At 36.0% G+C, this 18,397-nt stretch overlaps 1 protein-coding gene across 1 annotated transcript in view; it reads left to right on the top strand.

Moving 5' to 3' along the window:
- The window catches only part of THEMIS (thymocyte selection associated), a 187,634-nt gene that overhangs the window by 81,291 nt on the left and 87,946 nt on the right, over positions 1 to 18,397 (top strand). The window contains exon 3 of the mRNA XM_045865441.2: positions 4,630 to 5,088. Coding sequence (XP_045721397.2) covers positions 4,630 to 5,088 — 459 coding nt within the window. The remainder of the gene's footprint in view (positions 1 to 4,629; positions 5,089 to 18,397) is intronic.

Raw genomic sequence — 18,397 nt, 5'->3', positions numbered from 1 at the left:
TCTGTTGCAGAGACTGTCTTTTTCCCATTGTATATTCATTCCTCTTTTGTTGAAGATTAATTGACCATATAACTGTGGGTTTATTTCTGGGTTTTCTATTGTGTTCCATTGATCTGTGTGTCTGTTTTTGTGCCAGTACCATATTGTTTTAGTTATTACTGCTTTGTAATATAACTTGAAGTCTCAAATTGTAATACCTCCAGTTTTGTTTTTCTTTTTCAAGATTGCTTTGGCTATTCAGGGTCTTTTACTGTTCCATACAAATTTTAGGAATGTTTGTTCCAGTTCTGTGAAAAATGCTGTTGGTATTTTGATAGGGATTGTATTAAATGTGTAGATTGCTTTGGGTAGTGTAGACATTTTAACAATATTTGTTCTTCCAACCCATGAGCATGGAATGTCTTTCCATTTCTATGAATCATCTTGAATTTCTTTCATCAGTGTTTTTATACTTTTCAGGGTATAGGTCTTTCACCTCTTTCGTTACCTTTCTTTCCCCTCAAATACAGTACTGTGATCATTTTGATGATATATCTGTAAAATGTGAATAATAGAATTTATGTGTCTGTATGCAGTCTTTTGAGGTCTTTTGAGGACTTTCTCATACGTAGCTATATATATATATTGCTCTTTATCCTTTGAGTAAAGCACATATAATCACCACTGTTTTGTGTGTTCCCCTTTTTGCCTCTTAAATGTCTGATTAGTTGGGACCCAAAGATTCCAGTGAGTCAATGTATACAACTTTGTATATAACACAGCTATATTATTGCCTACAACAACAATCTGGTGCTACTGTCTTGCTCTTGGCATTCTTAGGTGGTGGCTGATTCCTCCCCCTCTGTCATAGCTCAGCTGTTATGCTCTGTATAGTGAAATTTCAGGCAGGAGTGTTGCCTCTGGCTTTTATCCTACCGTCCACTGTAGAAGATGTGTACATATTTCATGCTTGACACTTACCACTTACCTCTCAACAGATCATCCGTAACAAAATAGATAGTTTTTGAGTGAATGGGGAAAAAAATTATGACTGTTACTGAATGTTAATTTTTAATCTCTTAGATATTCCAGGGAAGAGGGAACCATAGGATTTGGAATTGGGATGTTGCATTTAACAACTAGGATACTTCCAAGCTTTTAGAGAACAGACTATCTGATTATTTACACTGTATTGGGCCATTACTTTCAGAGAATTAGTAGGCAAAGTTCACTCCAAGATTCCTTATCTCAGAGATGAAGGGAATATATTTGGTTGGAACTGGGAAAGCAAGCTAGAGTTCAGCCTATGAAAAAGATTGTGAAATCCTCATGATGATCTTATGTTATATATATTAAAGAATATTGTGAGGGTGCCTGGCTGGCTCAGTTGGTGGAGCATGCAACTCTTGATCTCTGGGTCATGAGTTCAAGCCCCCCATTGAGCATGGAACCTACTTAAAGAAAAACTAAAAAAAATAAAAGTAACTTAAAAAGAATATTGTGATATACAGTTAGAAATTTTAATTTTTAAAATTACTCCCTATTTGGGTGGGAATTGATGAGATAAAAAAAAAGTAGAAAAAAATCTGATGAGCATAAATTATGCACAGTGAACCAGGAACCTACTCTTGTTCTTCTTACACTGGAGGTCTGGAAAGGCTGATTCATGCAAAGGGAGAACTGGCTAATGAGACCCATATATATATTTTGTGAATTGGAATAAACATGTTTTCCTGAGCAATGTCCTTGTAAGTTATATGCAGGATGGGGAGGCAGCCTAGTATGGTGGCAGGAGCATAAGACTTGGATGTCAAAGGTCTGATTTGGGATTCTAGAGCCATGACAATGAAAATCATGACCATTTTTATGTCCTTCAGTAATAATATTTGTTTTATTGTCCTTAAAAGATTATTGTCAGGATAAATGATGCATGAAAAAAAATCTTTCAAACTTGTAAATTTCCAAACAAATTTCAGTTTTTACTACTACTAATAATTACAGATCATTAACAATTGGTTAAAATTATAAGCTCTCCAAAAACTTAAGATTCAGAGATAAGATCTTAAAGACTAAATTTACTCATCAGTTAATTTTTAATAGATCAATAATTGCATTTCCTTATAATTTTTATTTCTCAAGTGCATGCTCTTTATGAATAATTTCTCCTAATTTAAAAGTAATAATATCCATTTTAATAGGTGACAATAAAATTTGGAAATTGAAATATATTTTCTTTCTGCTTCTTAGCTTACTTTATGAAGGTTACATATTGCCTTATTTTATAATCACTCTTATGATCACTCAGCTCCTGAAATGTGGGTTTTGTTTTTTTTTTTGGAAGAGTATCAAATTATATTTTCTCCAGTATAAAACTATTGTACTCTTTGTGAAAAGATGGAGGAAAAATTGATGAAGTTTAAAGCTGATCAGGCTTATGGTACTTTATTGTGAAATTGAACTTTCAGTATGACATCATATATATAAACTTACCCTGGTTTGTATAGTATCAATTGGCTGTTTATAAGGAGGGACTCTGGATTGGCTGCAATAGTAGATGAAGAAATAACTTACTCAAAGATAATTTCCTGTGTCTACCACTTAGTATGCTAAACTGTGTACTTAATCATCTTCTAAGGGAAAACACACAGATTCATAGATTTTTCTTGCAGTAGAGACATTCAACAAGACAGCTCTGAAGTATGTGAATAACTTGAAATAATGGTGGCCCTTAGGGTTTCAGGCTTTTTCTACTTCATAACATTTTAGGTCTGTTATTGCCTTAGGTGAACCCAATTCCTCAAGAGAGAAGATGCTGAATTAATTCTTCTGTGACTTATGTCATCAGTATATCTAGAATAGAAATAAAACTATGTGTCTCTACTATTTATGAGATTCTAGGTAGCTATTTTTTTAACATTCACAAAAATTGCTGAATTTTCTAAACCCTGATAATGATTGTGGACTCTTAAAAACAAATCTTCACATACAGACAAATGAGATTAAGCGTATGTATGCACACGCGCATGCACACATATGCACAAATTCATGTACTGTGCAGAGTTCAAGAATATTCTTTTATTGGATTTTCCCTGAAACAAGATCTAATAAAATAAGTTCTTTTAAAGTAAATGTTTCTTTGCCTTACTGTCTTCAAACACACCATACAGTGAGTGAACACTAGTCAATTTCTGAAACTTTTCAGGACAGATTGCACATGGTACCTTACTTTTTGCCAGGATTGCATCACACACACTTTTTCAGGATGTTTATGTCTGAAAATAGCTCAAATCCTTTTTTTTTGTTTGAGCAAAGATCTACAAAAATAACTGATCATAAATCTTCGTATAGTAACCCAGAATAGACATGAGATATTATAATCTGGTTAATAATGATTTGATATATAGATGAATTTAATTGGAATATATTTGTTGATTAAACTAATAAATGATTTTTCAAGTTATATTGAATTCTAGTAAGATTTTCTCATTGTCTAATGAGTATCTAGCAAGATAATCTACTTAGTTCATGATAGTATATAATATCATTCATTTACTTTTGTGTTAAGAAAGCAATTACCTAATTTTTTCTTTGTTCTTATTTTCTCTGAAATTTATTAAAACCTCTTCAATAAATTCATTTCTGAATATGCTACAAAGCAGATGTACCAATAAAATAAAAGTAATTTAAAGAGGAGAATTAAACATGCACACCTAAAAAGCTATATCTTAAACAGCAAAAATTCCTTATATTAGTGATTATCCCAGTAGTATTAGAGGAAAAAATTTCTAATAGTGAAACTCCGGCAAACTTAGAGAAGCAATGAGAAGAATGATGTATCACCAAGAGTATTCAATCTGGAACTACCTAACCTGGCATTTTCCAAGGAGAGTTACATGGAACACCAATATATCATGGATGGTATATTGTAATTTATTAATAGATGTTTCCCCAAGAGTTTATAATCAAAATTTCAAAATTCTGCATGTTATATTCTCTTCTTGTGAGTTGCAGTGCAGCTAAAGTTTCTGAGAAGTATTTAATTGGAAATATGTAGGTATTTCTTACTGTGGTAAAATGCACATAAGGTAAGATTTACATTCAAAAATGTACAATTCAGTGTCATTAAGTACATTCACAATGTTGTATAACCATCACCACTGTCTCCTTCCAGGTATGTAACTTTGTGATTGTTAATTTGACCATGAAACAGTTTTCTTCTGGAATATCTTTTAATTTTGGTACATCCAGAAAATATAGTTATGGAAACACCGATCTAATCCAATCCTCTCAATTTAAAAATTGAAAATAGAAAATGTGATTTTGAGAGAGTAAATGCCTTGCTCAAGATTACACAGGTAGTTGGGATACAGCCAGTCAGTATCTCATTCATATTTCCCACTTCCAAGAACAGGGGCTTTTCTCTTTCCAGGTATTTTCCCCTTGTTTCCATTGCTGTTGCCTGGATCCGATGATCCAGTAATCTACAAATTATACATTACAATTTGACCTAGAAGAATTCAGGATTAAAACAAATGCATTACTTTTTAAAAGCTACATTGTACTTGTTTTATAACTCTCTCACTGTGATTTTCTTAAGAGAACTTTCATTGTAAGAATTCTCTTTAATTTATATAATTCTTCTGTTCTTAGGTCTTTTTAAGATTGTGGCCGATAAAACTCCATACCTCACTATGGAAGAAATAACAAGGACCATTCATATTGGATCAAGTAGACTAGGGCATCCTTGCTTCTATCATCAGAAGGATCTAAAACTAGAGAATCTCACTGTAAAACAGGGTGAGCAAATCATGCTCAACTCAGTTGAAGAGATCAGTGGAGAGATAATGGTGAACTGTGGAGTGGTAAGGAATCATCAGAATCACTCGTTTACTTTGCCTTTGTCACAAGAAGGAGAATTCTATGAGTGTGAAGATGAACATATTTATACCCTAAAGGAGATTGTTGAATGGAAGATCCCAAAGAACAGAACACGAACTGTGAAGCTTACCGGTTTTTCAAATAAGTGGGACTTAACAAATCCATTCCCTAAAGGCTTTTATGGTGCTCTGATTCTCAAGCCTGTTTATGAAATTCAAGGTGTGATGAAATGTAAGTATCCACTGGGAATGATGCTCTATGAGGGTGAGCATTGTGGGGTTTGGGAAGGAGGAAGGCTTTAGAGTTTGAAGAATATGACCCTGTCCCTGACTTGTCCTTTAAACCCACTAAGAGTTAGAGTCTCATCTATAAATAAGTAAACCATGTATTTGGTGCAAGGATCAAATGGAATAATGTATATAAATACATACTGTAAGTTGTGTGGTGCTATCCAAATGTAAATTGCGGGAATTGGCAGGTGCAGACAGGTTAAACTACTAATTTATTTCTATCACTGCCAGTTAAACATGGTCAGAAAAGAACTACTTTTAAATATTGAGCATATGTAGTTAGAAAGAGGCTTTCTTGTATGAAGGTGGTCAACAAAGTGATAAAGATACAAAGTTTCCTTAATATATCCCTTACTGCTATTTTTTTTGATAGGCTTTTTTTTTTTTTTTTCCCTTTTTTCCAGCTACCCATCACTGGACATATAAATCTTATTAGCTGGGAGTATCTCTGACTTAAGGGAAAATGATGTGACAAATTAATTCACACATAAGTGTGTTTTAATATGTGATCTTTATAGAATTATTTGCATTTAATAATAGAAATAGCTAGGGACGCCTGGGTGGCTCAGATGGTTAAGCGTCTGCTTTCGGCTCAGGTCATGATCCCAGGGTCCTGAGATCGAGCTCCACCTCGGGCTCCCTGCTTGGCGGGGAGCCTGCTTCTCCCTCTCCCCCTACTGTTCCCCCTGCTTGTGCTCTCTCGCTCTCTCTGTCAAATAAATAAATAAAATCTTAAAAATAAAATAGAAATAGCTAGAGAGAGCTTTGTTACCCTAAAGGAATTAATACTTCGAATTTTCAAGATTATGGCACATAAGTGGGCAACCATGGAGCAAAGAGTTCTGTATGCAGTCAAAAGTCCTGGATTCTAACTCTGGGTCAGTAACTTAATAGGTGGGGACTTTGGTTGAGCCATTTAAACTGTGTCTTTGCAAAGGGGATGATGATACCTCTTTTGCCTACCTCTCAGAGTTGTTTTGAGAATCAAATAAGAGTATATTAAGGTACTATACATAATATACTTGAGGAAAAGGCAGTATGTAAAAATGTTTGGTCAAAGGCTATCCCTGGGATACCTCAAATTCTCTTTATCTCTGCTCCTATAAATATTGTTGGTTGTTGGTCACTTATATAAATATGAAAAAACTGATGTGGACCTTTGGGTAGGTTTTAGAACTACATGTTAAATTTTGTTACATGTAAGTAATTTAACCAGAAATTAATTAATTCATCTGAATTAAAGGTACAAGTAAGGTACAAATTCCACTCAAGTAGCGATTATATTTTAATATTGTGAAAAATTGAGGGCACAGCACGATCATTTTTTAATATGACAAAATATGGAAGTCACAGCAAATTTTAGACCTCACATTAGTGTTTTGTTAACTATCCCAAAATGTGTAATTGAAAGTGATAATTGAGTTCTCCTCACTTTTCATAAATAATAGATAAAGCATTTTCTCATTTTCAAATTTGTTAATTTTTTAAAACCATTGGCGTCTCCTATCACACAGCTGCAAATGTAGGCCAACCCAGAACCTAAGCACGGGAACAAGGTGGTTACTGCATTTAATGAATTTAGATTAGGGATCAACAAAGGCTTCTCTGAGGAAATGGCATTTAAACTAAGACCTGGAGGGTGAGTAGGAGATAATCAGGCAAAGAAAGAGGGGACAACACTGGAGGAAGTGATAGCAGTTTCCAGGAAGGCAGGTAAGCAAGATATTGGAGCTCAGTGTAGCTGGTGTGAGAAAAGGGAGGACAGGTTGAGACAAATACCAAAACATGCAGTGGGGTAGTGGAGTCAGTCATGGAGAGTCTGGAAATACATGTGAAGGGGTTAACCTTTATCCAAAGGGCAAATTAATAAAGGGTTTCAGGAACAGGGTCAGAGGACTATAAGGAGACCATTGGGTGTATGGCAGGATATTGGGGGGTTAGTACAATAGTGGTATCAACAGGACACTTGCTCCTAATGGGTATTTAAGAAATACAATCAGTAAGATTTTGAAGGTCTAATGGAAGGGGGAAAGAAGTCAATGTGATTCCCAGGCTTCTGGCTTGATCTACTAGTTGGATGATGATACAGTTTACTAAATATAAACATTGATAGATGAACAGGACATATTAACACAGTTGTTTAGATGGACTTAGATGTGGTTTCATGCTAACCAAGGTCCCAAGAAAGTTTTTGGTTGAAATAAAGTCCTTTCCAAAATATTTTAATCTAATTCCCATTCTTTAATGGTATTAAAATTGAATTTTGATTTAAGTTATTTTGGATCTTTAATTTCTTAGGGATTATTTTAAACATTAGTTCTTTTTCTATAGCAATTTCAGGACAGATGCTGTATGGCACTCCTTTGCATGTGTACTGACTGCAGAATATTCCCCAGAAATAGAGGACAGGTGTCCAACACAGAAAGTCCAATTTTAAAAATTATTGTTGTAGGCATTTTTCTTCTAAATATAACATGTAGGCTATTTTATAAAATCAATTGTGGTCTTGTTTTACATTATTCTTTCTAATACTAAAGATTCAAACTTGCCTTGAAGTCAACGGCATATTGCTTGCTAAGTTACTTTCCGAAGGCCTTGAGTTCAGGCATAGTTGAAAACCCTCTTGTCTCAAGTCTTCCCTTTCTCAAGTGACAAGAAAAAGAATAGGTCTGAGGCAGGGATAGAAAATTTTAGAGAAACCTTAGGGGTAAAAGCAAGATGAAAAAGATTGAGAACTATAGGAAGTTCTGAAATAGTGATTTGCTGAAAAGAGAACATAATAAATAGGGAAAGAAGGAATATAACGTATTCTACTCCTGGTGTTAGGCTTTTAATATGTTATTGATGTAAACATTTAGGCATCATAAAGAAGTAGCAGGACATGTTTAAATGAAATATCAGTTCCTGGAAACTCTTGGTCATAATCCTCATTACAGGCCTGAAGCCCCTCTGACACTCACTATACATTTCATGATTTGTAAAACATTCTATCTCTTTAGAAAATAGATATAAATAACCACCCAAGACCTTTAACTACTAGTTTCCTATAAGTCATAGTAAGATCTGTTTGTGCCTTTCATTGGAAGATAAAATTCATGTTGTGTGACAAATGAAATGCATAATATTTACAAATGAAAAATTGAGTCTGCTATTTAAAGTTGCTACTAAAAATCAGAAATCTTGCTTGTTAAAACTTTTTAACTGTGTTATGTTTTGATGTACAGATTGATAATTACTTCTCCCCTAATGAAAATTTCAAGAGTTGAAAAGCTGCATTTCATTTTAGGTAAAAACCTCAATGCCTTCCAAAATTTAAGGGTACAGTTTTTGCTTAGTTACATGACATATCAACTCGTTTATAAGCTGAGGGTTGAAATCACACGTATCAGAAAAGCAGTATCTGAATATTGAATAATAGGTGATAAATCAATAGCAACCCCCCCAAACATTGATCTTTTAGTATTCTGAGACTTCTTTTTTTTTTAATTATGTTATGTTAGTCACCATACATTACATCATTAGTTTTTGATGTAGTGTTCCATGATTCATTTTTTGCATATAACACCCAGTGCTCCAGGCAGTACATGCCCTCCTTAATACCCATCACTGGGCTAACCCATCCCCCTACCCCCCTCCCCTCTAAAACCCTCAGTTTGTTTCTCAGAGTCCATAGTCTCTCATGGTTCTTCTCCCCCTCTGATTCCCCCCGCTTCATTTTTTCCCTTCCTTCTCCTGATGTCCTCCATGCTGTTCCTTATGTTCCACAAATAAGTGAAACCATATGATAATTGACTTTCTCTGCTTGACTTATTTCACTTAGCATAATCTCCTCCAGTCCCATCCATGTTGATGCAAAAGTTGGGTATTCATCCTTTCTGATGGCTGAGTAATATTCCATTGTATATATGGACCACATCTTCTTTATCCATTCGTCTATTGAAGGGCATCTCTGCTCTTTCCACAGTTTGGCTATTGTGGACATTGCTGCTATGAACATTAGAGTGCATATGGCTCTTCTTTTCACTACATCTGTATCTTTGGGGTAAATACCCAGTAGTGCGATTGCTGGGTCATATAGGGTAGCTCTGTTTTTAATTTTTTTGAGGAACCGCCACACCATTTTCCAAAGTGGTTATACCACCTTGCATTCCCACCAACAGTGTAAGAGGGTTCCCCTTTCTCCATTCTTTCATTTTATTTAAAAAAATAATCTCAATATTTATCAAAGTCAAAAAAGTCAAATAGTGGTAAAAGGATTTATTACAAAATGATCAGCACACCTTATGCCCTTGACCATTCCCAACTTTTCCCCACATTCTGCTACTTCAAGGTAACTGCTTTAAATATTTTGTACTTACTTTCTTGTATTTGCATTTAAATTTCCAAATAATATAAAGATAGTGCTATTTTTCAAGGCATTGACTTTATACAGGTTTAGAAGAACAGTAATCCCCTTCATGAAGGCTCCACCCTGGTGACCTCATCAAATTCTAATCATCTCCCAAAAGTCCCACCTCTTAATACCTCACTCTGGGGAGGAGGGCTTCAACATGTAAATACTGGGGGATGAAAACATTTAATCCATAACAGTGTTGTCCTGGGACTTCCATTTAAAACCATCTGGGTGGTCCTGTTCTTTGACTGTGATAGCAATTTTTAATCTGGAAATTCAGATATTTCATTTCTGAGATAATTTCTTTGATAATTTTCTTTCAACTATATTTTTTTCTCTTTTCTCTTTCTGTAACTTCTAATCTTTTGTTGAAGCTCCCATACTGATCTAGGACTATTTTCTTCCTTATTTTACATCTTTCTTGTCTTTGGTTTACCTTCAGGGAAAATTCCTTAACTACATTTCCAACTGTTTTAATGAATTTTTAATTTCAGCTATCATATTTTTAATTTCCAAGAGTTATTTCTTACATCATTTTTTAAATGTTATTGTGTTCTTGTTTTAAGAATGCAATATCTTATCTCTCTGAGAATATTTTACAGTTTCTTAAAGTTTTCTGTGTTCTTGCATTTAACTGCCTCTTTTGGGCATTTTTAAAAAAAGGTTTGGGGCGCCTGGGTGGCTCAGTGGGTTAAGTGTCTGACTCTCGATTTCAGCTCAGGTCATGATCTCAGGGTCGTTAGAGCCCTGAGTCAGGGTCCATGCTTGGCAGAACCTGCTTAAGATTCTCTCTCTCCCTCTCCCTCAAAAAAAAAAAAAAAAAAAAGTTTTGGTCTGTCACTCTCATTGTTTTCCTCAAATGCCTGGTGATTATTTGCCATTTGTTCATATTTATATGTGAGACACTTTTTTTTTTTTTAATTTACAAGTGAGGCCCTATTTACATACAAGCTCTTTGTTTCTGAATTTTAGGTTTCACTTTGCCAGCTTTGTCATCAGAGCATTCCCTAAATTCAGGCTCTGTGAGCCTTTCCTCTAGGACTTGTTCAGTTTCACCTGAGAAGAATCTTTCTGATTCCTTATGGAGCTTCTGAAACTATTGTAGCTGAGTGGGGAAGTTGCTAAGGGTTTCACCATTCCCCCACAGGTTTAGACTTACTCCTTTGCTTTCAGTCCCCTGTTTCTCCCCCACTCACCTATGCCTAGTTTCCAGATTCTGCGACTCTGTATCTACCGCTTCCTGCAAAGACAGAGGTAGTAGGGGTGACTGCTTATCTTCCCCAGAATATAGAGTTGGAGACCTAGGGTTAAGCACTCTTCAGACATTCAGATAACCTCCTTAGGTCCCTATATTCTCATCCACAGGTCAGAGGGGCCTTATGCCTCCAATTTATGAGCCTTTTTGAGATCTCATGGGGCAAAAAAAGGCTGACTTTTCATTGTGCTATGGCTTCTTAGCACATAGGCTTTCCTTTTTCTATTCTGCCAAATTTTTGACCGTTCTTCCATCCTGAGCTCTACCTTCATTCCGTGTAAGGATTGCAGATGTCTTAGTTTCACTGAATCTTATTTTTTTTTCTTTCCTTCTTCTTTTTGTCCTCATGGTAAATTTGAGAGAAAAAAAAAGGTTGGAAAGCCACATACTTCACCTATAAACCTCACTACTTACTTAAACTAATCCCAGCCCAGAGCTTTCCCTGGACCTAGTATAATCTTGAAAGAACTGGTTGCTAATATTGCTAAAAGATAAGTATAATTTATAAACAATATTTATAATAAAACATAATCTTCAGTAATTTATAAACATATCAGAGTCAGTTTCTTATGTATTTATTTTTATCTTCTCAATGCATGAGAATGTGTTCAATATTGAATAAATCAAATACATGAGTTAATGAATGAAGCAACTAAGATATTTGTTTCTGTGTATACATACTGCATAGTACAAAGTTCCTGTTTAGGTAACAAAGTTTTCTCACTCACCATATCCAGATTTGATTTATTATGATAACATATTTATGAATTTAATAGCTAAGGAGAATGAATATTCACTTCAGGGCACCAAAGTTGATATCACTTATATTTGTATTACAGGTTCAATTTTTATTAGTGATGCTTTTCCTAATGTGCCTATGAAAATATTGTGACTTAACATGATATTTAGAACCCATGAACACTTTAGTCCACTTCCATTTCATTTTCTTCCTTTAGGCAAGTAATCTTATTGCTAATAGAAATATCAGACAGCAAGAAGTATAAGGTACAGTTAATATATGTATTTATTTATTCTTACACTACCAACTGTAAATATTTTACCAGTCAGGGTTCTCCAGAGAAATAGAGATATTTATAATGCTATATATAATTATATTGTAATATAAATGAAATTACATATTAATTAGTTAATTAATTAATTTTAGGGACTTGCCTCATGTAGTTATGGAGGCTAATAAGTTCAACATCCCTAGGACAGATTGGCAGGCTGTAAACTCAGGCAGAAGTTGATGCTGTAGTTTGAGGCAGCATTTTTTTCTTCTCTGGGAAACTCCAGTTTTTGCTTTTAAAGCCTTCAAATGATTAGATGAGGCTCACCTATATTATCAAGGATAACATCCTTTACCCAAAGTCAACTGATTTAGATGTTAACCACATCTGCAAAATACCTTAGCAGAAACACCTAGAATAGTGTTTAAGTAACTGGGTACTGTAGCCCAGTCAAGTTGATATAAAAAAATAACCATTACAAAAATCAATGGAGAACACATGTTGACATGTATCATCCAGTATAAGAAAATGGCTGGTCACTTCTCATAGCTTTTATAAATTAAATAAAAATAGAAAAGGAAATGTATTACAAATAAACCCATATTAAATATAAGTGCATTCATTTTTTTTTAAAGATTTACTTATTTATTTTTATTTGAGAGAGAGAGAATGAGAGAGAGCGAGTACATGAGAAGGGGGAGGGTCAGAGGGAGAAGCAGACTCCCTGCCGAGCAGGGAGCCCGATGCGGGACTTGATCCCGGGACTCCAGGATCATGACCTGAGCCGAAGGCAGTCGCTTAACCAACTGAGCCACCCAGGCGCCCCTAAGTGCATTCATTTTAAATGACTCTTGATTTCTCAGTGAAGGTCATGATGATTTTTTTTTTCTGCTACAAATGTTAGAGAGCAACCCAAAAGGCACTTTCTCTATTCATAAATACAAACAACAGTAGAACCAGGGAAGAACTATCTAAAGAAAATGAAATTCACGGGACAGTTTCTTTTAAGTTGAAATGAAGCTGAATAAATGGGAAAAAAAGATAATTCACAGAATATTCATAAAAAAAAGGTGAGACCAAATGGATGAACTATAAAGAAATTTTAACTTAAAAGCCTAGAATAGGGCGCCTGGGTGGCTCAGTTGGTTAGGCGACTGCCTTCGGCTCAGGTCATGATCCTGGAGTCCCTGGATCGAGTCCCGCATCGGGCTCCCTGCTCGGCAGGGAGCCTGCTTCTCCCTCTGACCCTCCCCCCTCTCATGTGCTCTCTCTCATTCTCTCTCTCAAATAAATAAATAAAATCTTAAAAAAAAAAAAAGCCTAGAATAAGGCAAAGTTTGGAAATTATTAGTGCATCCAATAATCACTATAAAGAGTATAATGTGATACAAGAATATAAACAATTCACTGAGCAATTGGATGTGAAAACACTTTTGAGAGGGGCGCCTAGGTGGCTCAGACAGTTAAGCGTCTGCCTTCGGCTCAGGTCATGGTCTCAGGGTCCTGGGATCGAGCCCCGCATTGGGCTCCCTGCTTGGTGGGGAGCCTGCTTCTCCCTCTACCTCTACTGTTTCCCCTGCTTGTGCTTTCTTGCTCTCTCTGTCAAATAAATAAATAAATAAAATCTTAAAAAAAAAAACGCTTTTGAGAAAAAGAAGTATAATCTTAGAAAGTAAATGACAAAGAAATCAAACTTAGAAAGTGAAAATTTCCAACAAATATAAGAATTATTATTATTAGATAATAATGTAGGAGGAACTAGCAATTGAGAGAAATTGCAGGGCTAGAATTGACAAAACTTGTTTAAAAAAAATATGTAGAGACAGTCATCTCTTAGGGCTTTTTGGCTGGGCCTGAGAATTAAACTGACTTACTAGACAGATTAAATAGAGAAAAGCGGACAGATTTACATGTTTTATATGAAAGGGGAGCCCTCAAAAGGGAGTGAAGACTCCCCAGATGGCAAAACCTACATGCTTTTATATTGGTTTGAAGAAAAGAGGCAACTGCAGAGAAGTAACTAAACTATGTAGGGAGGCTAAAGAAAGGTAAGAATTATTTTAACAAGGTCTGTTTTGACAGAATTCACTTGGCTTTAACTCCCTGTAGAAGGATGTTTCTTCTCCTGATATAGAGAGGGCATCTTTCACATGGGAGTTTCATCTCCTGTTTTCAGGAAGAAAAGGAAACATTAGAATACTCTTCTTGCACCTGCTGTTTTTCAAGTGCCTTTAGCTCAAAATAATCTTGATGCCAAAGTGATTTATTTTGGGGTGGCATTTTCTGCCACCCTTGACTTTTGAAGGATAATTTTGCTGGAGGCAGAATACTAGGTTGGTGGGTTTCTTTTTCTTTTAACAGTTTAAGTATGCCACCTACTCTCTTCTTGCTTCAATGGTTTCTGAAGAGAAGTACAATCTAATTTTTATCCTTCTTCCTCTAGAGATAAGATTTTTTTTTCTTCTGGCTTCTTCAGGTTTTCTCCTTTTCTTTGATTTTCTACAATTTGAATATGATATGCCTAGGTGAAGGTTTTTTGGTATTTATCATGCTTGCTGTTCTCTAAGCTTCCTCAATTTTGGAAAATTCTTCACCACTATTACTTCAAATATTGTTTCTGTTCCTTTCTCTCTTGTTTTCCTTTTGGCATCCCTGTGGTGTACATGTTACACCTTTTGTAGTTAGCCCACAGTGCTTAGATATTCTGTCCCTTTTTTTTTTTTTCATTCTTTTTCTTTTGCTTTTCAGTTAAGGGAAGTTTCTATTGATATATCTTGGTATATCTTCAAGCTCACTGATTCTTTCCTTAGCCATGTCCAGTCTAGTGATGAACCAATCAAAGTCATTCTTCATATCTGTTATGTTTTTAACACCTAACATTTCCTTTTTATTCTTTTTTTTTCTTTTTTTTTTTTTAAGATTTTATTTATTTATTCATGAGAGACAGAGAGAGAGACAGAGGCAGAGGGAGAAGCAGGCTCCCCGTGGAGCAGGGAGCCCGACACGGGACCCGATCCCAGGACCCCGGGGTCATGACCTGAGCCGAAGGCAGACGCTTAACCGACTGAGCCACCCAGGCGTCCCTCCTTTTAATTCTTTACAAAAGTTTCCATCTCTCTGCTTACATTACCCATCTTTTCTGTCATTTTCTTCCATTAGAGCTCTTAGCATATTAATCATATTCTAAATTCCCAGTCTGAAAATTCCAAAATCTCTGCATATCTGAGTTTGGCTTTGTCTCTTCAGGCTACACTGTTTGTTTGCCTTTTAATATACTTTGTAATTTTTTGTTGAAAGCTAGACATGATGTATCAGATAAAAGAAACTGAGGCAAATAAATAAGCCTTTAATGTGAGGTTTTTTATCTAGCTGTGAGTTAGTCCATGTTTACAGTTTTCTGTATCTGTAGATGTCAGAGGCTAAAATTTTATTCAGTGTCCTTGTTTTTTGTCTCCCCTGTTGTCTTTTCTAGAGACCTCTTCTTAAACAGAAATATAAATGTTTCAGTTGTAATCCCCCATTATTATACAGAAGTCTTATTGATATGGTTAGTAAGGTGTAAGGGAGGAGATGCATTCTATAATCCTCTATTTAGGTCTGAGTCTTTTAGTTGCCCTGTGACCTTTACAAGTGCTTCTCAGCTTTCTTCCCCATGCCTCCTTAGGTGAGGTAGAATATTGGCAAGTGGGGGCTGGAGTTGGGTATTTCCTTTCCCCCATGTGGAAAGATAGAGGAGGTTATAGTTGGGTGTTTCCCTTCCCCTATGTCAGTTAAACTCTGGTAAAACCCAGATTGGTTAGGCTGTGGTAAAATAGTTTTCCTTGAGGGCAGACCTTTTTTAAGGAAAACTGAATTCTCTGACTTTTGCCATGGCCCTGCCAGAACCATGAGGGGATTTTTCTCTGATCTTCACCCTGAGAACTTGGTGGGGCTCTTGGGAATAAACAAGAAAGTGTGGGAGGATCCCGCTAAACTTGGACCCCAGAAGTTTTATCTCTCAAGCTTATCTAGGCTTTGTCTCCAGCAAGTAGTCAATTACTCTTAAAGTGTTCTTACTAGGGGGCGCCTGGGTGGCTCAGTTGGTTAAGCGACTGCCTTCGGCTCAGGTCATGATCCTGGAGTCCCGGGATCGAGTCCCGCATCGGGCTCCCTGCTCAGCAGGGAGTCTGCTTCTCCCTCTGACCCTCCCCACTCTCATGCTCTCTGTCTCAAATAAATAAATAAAATCTTTAAAAAAAAAAAAAAGTGTTCTTACTAGTTGTTGAATCCAGTGGTGGTTTCTGCTCCCAATAAGCTATAAGTCTATGTTCACCTATTTCTCTCATTTTGGGGGTGATGGTTTGCCCTGTAACCTCAATTCCCTGATGGATCAAAGAAGAGTTGTTGATTTTCACCACATGTACTATTTTTCCTTATTGGATCTTCTACTAAGGTGTGTTCACTGTGATTATTTTTATACCTTAAAATGTCTAGATTGTTGTTTCATAGAAATTAAACAGTGAAAGTAAAAATACTTATTGCACTGAATAAGCCATTGAGTAAGATAAACTACAACCGAAAGGAGCATGTTTTAAATGATACATATACTACCTTCTATGATGTATAGCAGGAGCATTAGCAGTAGAAATTTATTTTTCTCAATGAAATTTTATGTGGAACTCTACTTATTTATAGATCACATCCTTTAGTGCTCAATCAAGGACATCGTTCTGGCAGTAGTTTTTCCTTTATTCAATTCATTTATTTAGTACCTATTGTGTGCCAGGCACTATTCAAGACATTGGGCTATGTTGGTCAACAAAATAATCAATGACTGTTGTACCCACAAAGCTGTAGTGCCCAAATATAGATTGGGATCTAGGTTACATTCGGGTCCCTGTGTTCTGGTGGATCAATATAGAGCTCCCAGAAAGTCCTTAATGACATCCATCTACCAGTGTTTAACTGTTGCCTCAACTTGAGAAATGGCATGAGCCTATGATGCTTACCTAGCGCTAGTTCTACAATTCTTAAACCTCATTCATTTCTATCCAACTTGTTGAGATTTTAGAGTTTTTAAAATTACCTTGGGATGCAGGGAAGCCTGTGGCAACAATCTTAAAAGTTTGGGCATGTGAGGCATGTGGGTGGCTCGGTCGGTTAAGCATCTGCCTTCAGCTCAGGTCATGATCCCAGGGTCCTAGGATAGATTCCTGCACCGGGCTCTCTGCTCAGCAGGGAGCCTGCTTCTCCCTCTCCCTCTGCCTGCCACTCCCCCTGCTTGTGCTTTCTCTCTCTCTCTGTCAAATAAATAAATAAATAAATAAATAAATAAATAAATAAATAAATAAATAAATAAAATCTTCTAAAAAAAATTTAGGTATGCTAAGCTTTATACAATGAATTGATTAAGGAGTGTGCTTTTAGTCTTCTTTTTATTTATTTATTTATTTATTTATTTATTTTATTTTTTTTTTCTTTTAAAGATTTTATTTATTTGACAGAGAGAGAGAGAGAACAGGAACACAAGCAGGGGGAGTGGGAGAGGGAGAAGCAGGCTTCCCGCCAAGCAGGGAGCCCGATGCGGGGCTCGATCCCAGGACCCTGAGACCATGACCTGAGCCGAAGGCAGACGCTTAACGACTAAGCCACCCAGATGCCCCCTTTTTATTTTTTAAATGAAGAATTTTTACAGATCTTCATCCTCTAGACAGCCATTGATTTTTTTTTCTGTTCTCTATTTAAGAATATAAAATAATACTTTTTATTTCTTTTTTTTAAGGTTTTATTTATTCATTTGAGAGAGAGAGAGAGAACTCACACAAGCAGGGGGATAGGCAGAGGGAGAGGGAGAAGCAGGCTCCCCGCTAAGCAGGGAGCCCAACGTGGGGCTCGATCCCAAGACCTGGAGATCATGACCTGAGCCGAAGGCAGACACTTAACCAGCTGAGCCACCCAGGCACCCCTAAAATAATGCTTTTTCATGTTATGTCTTCAGGAACTCTGTTACACAACATGTGCAAGTAATATGACACAAATTATAAAGTTACAGTTTCCAGATGGCTGCATAAAGTTAATAACATAAAAAGTAATAACAAGGTAATGCTTTTAAAGAGGAAATTCTGTTTTCAAAATTTTCCAAATTACTTGTTTTCAAAAGCATGCAAGGAAGAAAGTGTATTGACAGAAGAGTGGCTGGAGATATTGGGAAACAACAGTGGATTGTGAAAATGCTATAAAACATTACATGGTAGGAAATTGTTGAGAAAATATAAACCTTTATACAACCCTGTTAATAGTAACTTTATTTCTAATTCAAGACCATTATAACAATCTATGTGGGATAGTGCATGTACAGCAGATAAATACTTTTAGGACAATATTTTCAGTGTCTCTGTAGTCTCAAAGACTTCTAGGATAGAGGGTGCTCAGAAAGAATTTGAGATTTATTAGTCCCCAGTGCCACATTAGGCAAAGAATACATTGGTAAGCACCCCACCAGTATACCTAAGGCTCCTGAATGGCTCCTCTGCCTGGGACCCAACCTGTGATGCTCCTTTTCTATCCAGGTTAATGGAACATCAGCAGAGAAAGAATAACTTTCACACTGAAA

This window comes from Mirounga angustirostris, unplaced genomic scaffold (assembly GCF_029215605.1).
Source record: "Mirounga angustirostris isolate CCGP_5_RB_7025 unplaced genomic scaffold, mMirAng1.0.hap1 SCAF_8, whole genome shotgun sequence".
Taxonomy (NCBI): Eukaryota; Metazoa; Chordata; class Mammalia; order Carnivora; family Phocidae; genus Mirounga; species Mirounga angustirostris.
This window is presented reverse-complemented; position numbering and strand designations above follow the sequence as displayed.